Source organism: Zingiber officinale, chromosome 4B, assembly GCF_018446385.1.
Source record: "Zingiber officinale cultivar Zhangliang chromosome 4B, Zo_v1.1, whole genome shotgun sequence".
NCBI classification, from domain to species: domain Eukaryota; kingdom Viridiplantae; phylum Streptophyta; class Magnoliopsida; order Zingiberales; family Zingiberaceae; genus Zingiber; species Zingiber officinale.
This window is the reverse complement of record NC_055993.1, coordinates 34,654,732-34,666,522: the sequence shown is the minus strand read 5'-3', so window position 1 is coordinate 34,666,522 and position 11,791 is coordinate 34,654,732. Positions and strand designations below refer to the sequence as shown.

Here is an 11,791-nt window from a genome sequence, read left to right as displayed (position 1 = left end):
TAAACCTACTAAATTTTTGCAACACGCTTTGTTTCCTTAGTGTCGTCTACGGTAAACATAAGGTTCTGCAGCCGTGTAAGTTGGACAATAAAGTTATTAATTTGAATTCAATCTGTCGACCTACTCCAACTACTAATTTTAATGGATTGAATTAAAGTTTTACCAAGTCAATTTAAAAGCATAGATCTGGATAGACCAGTCTGCGTATTACAAGGCGGGGTAACCCGTGGATCGAGAATTGTTTTAATCGAGTGTCTGGGAGTTTCTCAGCCCGTCTTGGTGGCGGCCTGGTCCGGCCCAGTCCGACAAATGATGTGGGTTGGCCGTCTAATTCAGAAGACCCCTACAGGGAAAACCTAACTTCTCTGCGACGGTGAAGGCATTCGAATCTGATCTCCGGATGCATGGCTTCTTCCCCGGCGGCCGTTAGAGAACTTCAACGCGATCTTGAGAACCAGGCCAATGCTCTCAGCAAGATCCAGAAAGGCATGCACCATCATTCTCTCTGTGTGTGCGATCGGTTACCGTTCCTCTCAAGTTTCACGTGCTCTTCTGTATTTCATTGCAGACATCGCCAAGAACCACCAGGTTAGGAAGCAGTACACCATCCAGCTCGGGGAGAACGAGCTCGTCCTCAAGGTTCTCTTTCTTCTCGTGACTCTCTTACCCCTGTTGTGCCCGAGGTGTCTGTTGTATTCTAAAATTCATTGTGGCGGTGATGCAAGGAATTGGAATTATTGAATGAAAACTCCAATGTGTTCAAGCTGATCGGCCCAGTGCTTGTGAAACAAGACCTCGCCGAGGCGAACGCCAACGTGCGGAAAAGGATTGAATACATTTCAGCTGAACTGTGAGTTCCATCTTTTTCCTGCTTCGCTTGCAATGTGGTTATTTTGTTTTGTTTTATGTTTCTTCTTTGATATTTATTGATCTGCTGAACATGTTACAGTAAGCGGCTTGACGGTACACTTCAGGATTTGGAAGACAAACAGAATAGCAAAAAGGAATCGGTTAGCTGCTAGTCTAATATCTCTCACTCTCTTTCTCTTTTTGATTCAGGTTCTTCTATTTTATCGAGATACATATTTATTCTTGTGATTATTTCTTCTGCTATGAATGTGGGCGTTCTGTTTCACTAGGAATCCGAGCAATTGAGATACTGAACTCAAGCATTCTTTCATTGATTGTTCAAAATCTATACCTGCACGCTTGCTTCTCTTGTTTGTAACGACTTCTTGATACAATCCCCTAAACCATGTACTCTTGTCTTCTAAAATTTATTCAAGTTTCAAGCGTTGATCTTTTCTTGTTTTTTATAATTAGAGCTGTTTTTACAAATAAATGCTCATTAAGTAGAATTTTGCATTGCAGGTGTAATTGTTTTAATTCTTGTACCTTATGTTCAGCAAATTATTTTTTTCTTGTCTGTAATAGTGAGTTTCATCCAGATTTACCTATTATTTTAGAGCTGTATTTACAAATAAATATTCATTAGATAAAGCTTACATTGTAGGTGGAATTGTTTCTTCTTTGAATTGTATGATGCAACTCCAGGAATAAACACACACACAAAGAAATAAATGGTCTTGTACATTGAATGGCTTAAAGAAGAAATTTTATGAAGCAAAGATGAGGTAACATGGGAGAATTGAGTCCCTTTAAACATTCCAACCCAAACAAAGTAGGGAATTACAAACTTGGAAAGAAACCCAGAATAAATCTACCCAAATTACCCTACACTCAATAAAATAATTACCCATTTGAAAACTATGATAAATCACTTAACCACCCACCCAAAAGAAGAACACAACTCTAGGAGATATGCTAGAATCATTCTTTGGTTATACGAATATTGCCCACTTTATTGCAGATTTTTCATTATCTTCAGTTGATCACCCCTTTCAATGAGTGAGGATTCTGTGGAATTTGTTTCTCCTTTTAGTTATTCTCTTTCTTTCTCTTCGGTTGCCCCTTTCAATGAATAATTGAATGTCACAATTGGCTGTATCTCTATAGTAATCACGGGGTGAGGAAATAACAATGCTAAGGTGAATCTGCTAACATCAAAACTAATGAGGCATGACTTCTAGCAATATACAATGACAAGAGACCTTAATTTGCCCTAGTAAATTAGCATATGTTTTAGTTTGAAAAGAAAACTAATGCTTAAATAACTTGGTAAATTAAATAGGTAAGCATTAGAATTATTTTTTCTCAAGATGGTAGAATGAATGTAAAATTTTTTGGAGTGAATGTGATTGCATATGCTTGTATCCATAAGCATACCATAAATTGTGGTTTAGTCTATAGGGTGCATAAATGTATAAAAAAAACAGGGCAGTCTGGTGCATGAAGCTCCCATCATGCGGGGTCCCGGGGAAGGATCCATTGTACGCAGCCTTACCTTGCTTTTTGTAAGAGGCCCGTGACCTTTTGGTCACATGACAACAACTTTACCGTTTTGCAAGGGTGCATAAATGTATGCTTTATAATAATTATTGCTTAATGCAATTCTTCACCTAATATTTACTTCTCCTGTTCACTCTTTTGGCCCTTAGAATATTGCGATAACTGTAAGTCTAGCTCATGTTTAATGGCTTCTTAAACTTGGTGGAGGCTCTTTACAAGGTATGATTAAAGGTTGTCAAGTTGATCTTAGGAGGAAATGCGTCATTTAATGTGTAATGATTGGTATTATCATGGATGCTTTCTCGCGACGTTTGGGGGGGGGGGATAGTTTATGAGCAGTCGTAATAGTCGTTAAGGGTAATGAAGGATTACTCAATTTGATAGAAGTTTCAAATTTTATTAATTAGAAGTGGGTTGTGTTAAATTCTCCTTGATGAGAGCAAATCATCAATGAACTCTTCCTTAAGTAAGTATTAAGGTTTAATTGATGGTCCTTTGGCTTTCTTAAATTAATAAGTGAGATATGTCAACTATCTTCTATCACGCTATGAATTTAGATTCATTTCTAAATCACAATTTTATCTTCACCAACCGCTAAAGAGAGTTTATGATTTGTATTATGGCTTCGACGGTGATTCTGAAAGACTTTCGTGGATCCTTGAGTTTTGGAGGTAAATTATTTTAAACTAAAGCACTCCACTCCTCTATCAAAGTCGCAATTTTATATTCCTCTAGCTTTCCTTCTTATGATGTATGACTTCATCCTCGTCAGTTTTTGTACCATCTTCATCTTCCTCACTCACCTTAGGCTCCTCTAAAGCTTTACCACTACTCAAAGTGATAGCATCACAATGTTTAATAGGATTTGTCTAGGGTTGACTTAGAAATCTATCTGGAGCTGTTGAAGAGGAAGTATCAAGCTATACAGTTTGACTTTCCAACATCTTTAACTAAGTTATTGAGCATACCTTCAATCTATTTGATTGTGTCTCTCGTGTCTTGATATTGTTGCATAGACTTTGTCATTTGTTGTCTAAACTCCTCATTCTGTTTATTGGGCAATTAGCACCTGTATGACTTGTTGTACCACAAATCTCACAATAATCATCAGCAAAATTCAAAACATTAAATTAATCAAACCTTTGAGTTAGAGCGTCTATCTTCACATGCAAGAGAAAAAGAAAAAGGAAAAAAAATAAAAATTTAGTTTAACCAAATTACAAATAAAACTAATATCAATGAAAACACAGCCCCAACGGCTCAAAAAACTTTATGCGTGTTAACCGTAAGTGCACGGCCATTGTCTAGTAGTAAAAATTATCATCCTTTGGGACCATGGTGTTGACTACCAGCTTATGTGCAACGGAGGCTATATAGACAAATTGAAATTAGGGAATTGCTGTGAAAGCAAGCAAACTAAGAAACTTGAGTGAATGTGATGGGGAAAACCTTATCTTGAGACTTATCCATTTCGATTTCACCACGATGGACATTGACAATTGTGATTCTCTCTCCTACTTCAATGTTAGATTATATTTGAAGGTGCTTTATCCTAATATAATCGATGTTCCTCTCGAAATACACCTGTGTATCTACCTTAATGCGACTCCTATTCTCATGATAATCGAATTATGACAGACCATTTATGCTTAGTGACAATCAATAGTATCCTCGAGAGAATTTGGACTATTTTCGTGAACAAACTCTCAAGTCCACTTCTATAGACTACAGTCTAGAGTTCACCTCTCAGTTCATTCCCTAATCTCTAATAATTGTAGATACTAGATTCGAGATTAAGGTTCACCACTCGGTCCATCCTAGAGAAATCCATCTCTTAATCTTTAATCAACATACACGAATACACGAAGCAAGCTAAAATTTAATAAAGACTCTAGCATATCAAAAATAAAAGAGAGAAATCACATATATTAATCGTCAACTCAACATCGAGTTATTTCCTGATTCTAGAATAAAGAAAACTACTCCATGAGGTTAGAGATACAAGTCATTGATGTCGTAGCTCCTTTGATGTTTTTGATGCGACCTCCTTTGATGTCATGGGATTAGGAGAACCTCATATCACCAGATGTCTTGTAGCCGCTGCCCCTTGCCACCTTTTATAGTTTTAGAACAGAGATAGAGTTTCCTAAAAAAGTAGGACAACCCTAACATAATTTCCTAAAAAGTAGGGGTGACTAATAGAATTTTCTAAAATAGGGGAAGCTAACAATATTTTTTAAAAATAAAGGGAGGTGTTGTATTGAAAATCCTCATGATTCACGGCTGTGGAACGTACCATGGGCAGGCCGTGGATCATGTTGGAAGCCTTCTCATCAATTCTCAGAATGGACCACACCCATGGTGACTACCACGGGCAGGCCATGGTTCTTGCAGCACGATTGTGGTGGCTACCACAGTCTGACCATGGGTCATGTTGCAATGCATTTCCTTTGAATTTGCATCTCCAAATATGCTCCAATGCTAAAATTTCCACTTCTTGTCAACATAAAGTACAAACCGTAGTCATCCGAACTAAAATGATGAAATGAATGCAAATGCTAGAAGTTATCACAAATCATGCTTATGTAATACAACAAATGTATGCTAAATAAGAACGAAAACATATGCATGATTCATACACATCACAATTTCATAAGTTCTCTAGGTGGAAGGTTGAAGGGGAGCCTTGGCGCAACGGTAAAGTTGTTGCGATGTGACCAAAAGGTTTCGGGTTCGAATCCTGGAAACAACCTCTTGCAAAAAGCAGGGTAAGGCTACGTACAATGGATCTTTCCCCGGGACCCCGCATGGCGGGAGCTTCGTGCACCGGGTTGCGCTCTAGGTGGAAGGTTGCCTCTGTGGATGGAGCCAGAAGGAAGGATAGCACACTAAACTAGGGTTGGAAGAATTTAATTCTGTGAGGCTGAAGGTGTCTTAGGGATCATAGGATCACTTCACGGATGAGGACAATTTGTCCAGACAAAAAGGCTTATTTTGGTGGTTCGGGGAAAGAAGCAAAAGGCAAAGCATCATCTTAAGGAAGCTCTTGTTGGAATGCAATCACCCTTAAGAGCTGTGAACATTAATCGTAGTTAAAGGATGGCTTTCCTGTGGAAAAGGGAACAACTTGGGGCTTATCTTACCATGATAGAAATGCTGGAAGTGTGACAAATCTTGTGGCAGGATTTGGCAAGGAGAAAAAACTCCCCCTCTCAAACAAGAGTTTTTGGTTCTTTCTGTTGATTAGAGAAGAGGGGAAGCAGGCTGCAGGAGGAGGTGGGTTCACGGTTGGTGATTTTGCTTGTATCTGAAGTGGGGGCAAAGGAAAGCAAGAGAGCACGGTGAAGACAAGGTGGCTTGCCTATGTGCTAGTGAGTGAAGCGTAGAGGTAGTATAGGGCAAAGAGGTGTTTCTCAAGTTTTTTTTAGATCTGCGGAATAGAAACTCTTACCGTTGAATTCTATGGGAGGTTACAAGACATACTTTAGGGAAAGAAGTAATGGAAAGGCAGGAGGTCGGGATGAAAAGGTGTTGATTGCAGGTGGCAACCAAGAGTTGTTCAATGTGGCGGTGGGGTGGATGGGCAGGTAGTGAAAGAGGGGGCACATGATGTGGTTGAGTGCACAAGGGAAAGTTAAAATGAAGCACTGTAGGAAATTTAGTTATTGGACACCGAGCAAGATATTTCACTTTAATACCAAATTGATACAACACCATAGTTTAACAATTTCACATATCAAGAGGATATTTTGTTAAGCAAAAGAGTAGATAGCATAGGGGAATTGACTCCCTTTTAAAGACTGAATTGGAAAATAATTATAACCTCTTACACAAAATTAAAAGCATTACTAAGATGCCTTCCTTTTTGTACCTAAAGAGAACTTGCCAATGATGATAACCATAAGGGGAAACCCTCCGAGATACTATAGAATTTTCCTTTGAACCAGATAGAGGCGGTAGTTGTCTGTAATAAAGTGAAGTGTATTGGATAGAGTCACAATGAATGTTCAAAAACATGGTTCCTGTTTGTTGGCTGTCCAAGTGTCACAACATGTACTATATTGATGATGATTAATGTTTCTACTTTGACATGTTTTTTGTGTAAATTTTTCAGCTGTAAGAAAACAAATTTCTGAATTTAGTCAACCTTAGTGAAACAGTTGGGTTTGCTACTTGTAAATTGTTTGGAACATATCATGTTATGAATACAATCTTAGGATTGAGTGTATAGATACTACAACTTGTGACAGAACCTTTTTAGATCCACTAGTCCAAAATGTTTGAAACATCTTGCATTTATCTAAGCTTATTGTAAAAGCTTAAAGGAGAGCCTAATCCAACCTAAAATATTGAGACACTTAGGTGGGGTTCCCTTTGGTCCCTAAGACTCATTTAGTAATGTATAACTAAATATATTTGTAACTATTGGGCCATTCAAATCTTATTATAAATGACATGGAAGAATGTTAGGGACTATTGAGTTACTTCCGGGTAGCAACTAATAGGATTCTATGGAAGAATGTACGTATTGGGCCATCACTCAAACTATTTCGACTATTATAAAAGAACATTCTATTATTATAAATGATTCGTGGATTCTTAATTTGCATCAAAGTACCTCATACCTCAATTATAAATGACATGGAAGAATGTTAGTGTACAAATTTGCCGAGAGCGTTTAGAACTTAATATATTTGTAACAAATTGAGTTTCTATAATGTAGTCGAAATAGTTCGAGGGTGAATATTATGAACTAAAGGAATGTGAAAATAGGTAGTGTAAGAGGCCTTTTTATAATATTTATTAGTTGTTAATAACTTAGAGTTCTTGTGAAGAATAATTCAGCAATAATGATTTTCCTACATAACTCTTGATGTATTTATTAAGACTCAAATGCCAAAAACCTTGAATCACGTACATTTGCTAGCATGTCTATGATGACTTGACCTTGTGTGATTGGTAAGCTTAATGATGACTCGACCATTACATTGGTAGCCCTTTGCATATGTTATATAGATATTAAGTCTTCTTTGATATCAATTTGGCAAAACCCACTGATAGAAGATATTTAATTTATTCACATTTTAGGTTGGATTCAATTTATTAACATGTTAGGTCCAAGCACTCACCAAAATGTTTGAGCCTAATGAAATAATAAGTTACTCATCTATATTTAATCTTTTCAAAGACCAATAGTCCCAATTATAACTTGAGGCACATAATAATCCTATTTAGATGGTCTTGTGCAGTCTTTAGTAGTGATGTTGGTTGTTTGTGTAGGATTGCTGTGAGTTTGCTAGAGGGCGGTGGGGGTGGGTGAATAACGCTCTTAGAAAACTTGTTTAATTTTAAATTAAAGTAACATACGTAGAGGAAAAAGTAATACAAACACTAAGGAAGACAAAATTTTAATGTGGTTCATAATCCCCAAGTTGCTACTCTACAATCCTAATGATCCGTGAGGTGGGTCACTCCAAAATTTACCATTAAATTTTCTCCTTGCTGAAAACCTTCCAGAGGTGGTGAAACCTGTTACCAGTAATATAAATTTGGCACAAATATATGTTAACATGTGCACAGGATTCCAAATGATAATAGCAAAACACAAGCAAATAAAAATGCTACCAAATGGGCTAGCATTGTGTGCGAGGAACTTCTGGATGAACACGCAGCATGGCACACTTTTTGAGCAAATTTAAGTATCAAAAACTTTCTGAGTTGGGTTGTGCTGCTTGGACTTGAGCTGGTTTAATACAAGTTTATCGGTCTGCCAGAATATTTTTTTGGTCGACTAAACAATAGTTTTATCTAGCTCGATACACCGTATTTATCCATTCTTCGATCTCCTGATTTACAATTCTGATCGATTGGACCTTGACTGTGCCAGCTTTTCTATCAGGTTCATTTTGCCGACAGGTTCTAATTGGTCTCCTGGAACACCTTTTGGTCGCCTGTCATAAAGTCTTAGTTTATCTTTTGCCACGCCAACAATCCAAAACATATCTTATGCCACATCAATTGTCCCATAAGCAGCCCAAAACTTGTCTCTTGCCATGTCAGCATCTTGAGACTTCGTTCCTTGCTATGTTAGCATCCAGAGGTTTATCCCTTTGCCACGCCAGCTTCCCGAGGCTTATTTGCTGCCATGTCATCATGTGGAGAATTTCTCATGTCACATCAGTAACTCTCACCAGCTACCATGTCAACAAGTCTGTACTAATTAAGACATCCGATCGATTGATCATGTTTTTTGGTGGCTTGATCCTTCTAATTGACAAGAAGTCTTTTTCGGTTGCTTGAAAAACTTAGTTTATTCCTATATCACAAAGTTAACCCAATTAGTATATTTATCAATTATCATATAATTTATACTACGATAATCAAAACTCTAGTTGGTTTCTTGGTCAGATAAACACTTGGGTGTACGACTACTCATGACCCAAAAATAAGATACTCCCTCACAGCATTCTTTGTCAGAAGGTCATCTTGCGTTGCCTTTGCCTTTGCCAAATGTTCCATCTTGTTGACCCATTTGGTCTTTTCCTTCCAAATTCTGATTCGTCAGCCCATCTAGACTTCCCGTACCAGGTGTTTGATACTCTTGACCCACCGGTGCTTCTCCTGCCAAGTGTTTGATCCTCCTGATCAGGGCTTCACCTGCCTAGTGTCTGATTTTGCTGATCCACCAGGGCTTCATCTGTCAAGTGTCTTGCACTTGCATACTTGACACACAAGTTAGATCTTCCAATGTTTAACTTTAAACTCTTTGTCATACATCAAAATATATTATTTGGTGGTCTGCACCTACAGTTTGAGGGAAATTTACTTGTTTTTCACCTTGGAGTAGTCTGGACCTTTTGGGATACCTTGAGTTGTTTGTAGTGGATGCAAGAAATCAGGGTGCATGTAAATACGGAGTTTTAGGGGAAAGCTTTCCAAAGGTGCATGTGCTGAGCTTTTTCTTTCTTTGTCTGTCAATCTTTTTCTCTATATGTGTTAGGAGAGAAGTATAAAGCTGATCGAGAGTATTTATGTACATCATGCAGTCCCTGTAGGACTTGTCCAAGTTCCTCTGTGTTTTGTTCCTCATCTAATATTGTTTTTGTATCTCTCCACGTATTTTGGCTAAAGTGGAACTACTATAGTGTTCTTTCCTTTTCAAATATTTAGTTGTTTTTTTTCCTATCATGGAAGATGAAGAATTCCGTGGTGTGGGTTCATGCTAGCTATATATTTGCATTTTATATGCATTGGAAGTCAATTGACAGAAGGTGATTGTTGGTGGTGGATTCACTCATCTAGTTTACTAGGAATGATTCTACTGTCGGCTTCTTTTGATAATGTTGATTCTATCAAGTAGAAGTGTTGATTCTATGAAGTGGTGCTAGAGCAGCTTCCATCCACTAGTATTAGAGTTAAATACCTACTAGTCATATAGTTGGTCTCATGGATCTTTCTCCTTACAAAAGGTATAACTAAATACCTACTAGCCATGGGGTCCATAGTATGGATTTGATGTCATGGCTATTTGTAAACAGTTTGGAGTGTCTTTCCCTCATTGCCAAATGTAATTCAACTTTTGAGAAATTCATGTGTAACAACCGTATAGAAAGTACATACAAGTTGATTATTGCCCGCATGCTTGCTTGAATTTGCTCAATTTCAGATAATTCCTAGTATTTTAACATCGAAACCTGCTAGTTGGATTTTTTTTTTTTTTTTAAAAAGACACGACGTCAATTTATTTTTCAGGTCTTAAAGCTACAACAAAAAGTCCAATCTCTGCAGACTGGAAAATCCAAAACCTAACTTTTTTTCTGGGGAGTAGCATTCCATCTCTGTTGCCGCCCGAACTACGAAAATCAGAGTCACTTGCAGAATAAATACTTATTGGGTCGAGGTTGTTTAGATGTGTTGACTTTTGTAATGTTTTTGAGCTTGGAATGTTGATATGTAAAACTAGATGTAATTACAGTATTAAATTGCATCTTGGGTGAACTCTGGGAGTGAGATTACTGAAGTAATGTTGATGTTCAAAACAACTACTTAAGATGGATTGTAAATTTGACATCATTATTCACTCGTAGCTTTATCACAAACAAGGATAAGATCAATGCTCAGGGAAGAAGACATTGTGATGAGTATCTTTATTTATCTGTAACTATTTGGTCTGTTTAATTGAGTTTGGCAACCGGGTCTTGCATTAGTTTTAATAAATTAATAAATACTTAAGGGTCTGGATAATGAGTACGAAACTAAACTTGATTAAATCAAAGTGTGAAATAATTAATATGAATTGAAAATCTTTGATGGGTGCAATCAGCTAAACTGAGTGCTACCAGAGCAATCATAGTAAAATGAAAGGAAAGAAAACATATATTTATAATTAGAAATGTTAAATTTATGAGATTAATGGAAGAAATAAAAAAAATCCATATAGTTAAATCCCAAATAACTAAGAACTTTGTTCCTGCTTGGACGACAAACTCCACTAAGCTTGTTGGAGTCAGTCTAATGGAGTTTACTGCTTCAAAGTCAATGAACTATAGACGAAGGAACCCAACCAAAAGACTTTGAAAGAAGGAAAGAAATTGTCTTTTATCTATAATTGTTGACATCATATTTTTCTTTTAGTTGACATTAGAATTCATTTACGCTGATTAATCCGATAGTAATTGATTCGGTCTATAAAATTTTTTGACTGACTATCAGAATAAATTAAAAAGCACCAACTTATTAGCTTAAAATTTACCGACCATTAAAAACATCCATATATTAATTAAAAGAACTTCATATGTTAATTCACCGGCCTCAGAGACACCCGGCCCATTGTCCTGGGAATGCTGCCGTCATATTTGAACACACATGATTTGTTTCTTCAGTTGTGGATCAAAGTTATTGGACGAATAATCGTTACGAAAGACTTGGTAGATAGACGTCAGGATCAAGCATTTGAAAGCAGAAAGCAGAAAGCAGAAAGCAGAAAGCAGCATTCTGGCAGAATATATTGGCTAGCTAATTGGGTGGGTGGAGAAGAAAAGCAAGGTGTATGATATTTATCCTTTTCTCTTTAAAATGGAAATGTAGAGGAAATGTGCCAGACCAGTGACTGCTCCACCTGCTGCAGGAAAACGGATTGTTGGCTGCAGTCCTTTCTTTATAGATTTGGTTTCTAAGAGCGATTTTTTTTTTAAAAAAAACCTGTGTCATTGTGATCAGATTTTTGTTCCTATCCATTTTCATTTTTTTAAATCCATTTCATCCTTTATTTTTTTGAAATGTATCCAAATTACAGTGAAAGTTTTAGAGATTTTTTCAATTCTGAAAATGCAACTTTACAAAGTTCATGTAATCATCCTGATATTCAATATTCTCTTTCCAC

At 37.0% G+C, this 11,791-nt stretch overlaps 1 protein-coding gene across 1 annotated transcript; it reads left to right on the top strand.

Annotated features, from left to right (window-relative positions):
• The first annotated feature begins 324 nt into the window (after nucleotides 1-324).
• Nucleotides 325-10,508, top strand: LOC121974941 (prefoldin subunit 6-like). Its single transcript, XM_042526234.1, has 5 exons — nucleotides 325-486; nucleotides 569-639; nucleotides 726-850; nucleotides 950-1,010; nucleotides 10,162-10,508. Exons 1-5 carry the CDS (start codon nucleotides 405-407, stop codon nucleotides 10,216-10,218), a joined length of 396 nt encoding a protein of 131 aa, XP_042382168.1. The 5' UTR covers nucleotides 325-404; the 3' UTR covers nucleotides 10,219-10,508.
• Nucleotides 10,509-11,791: the final 1,283 nt, after the last annotated feature.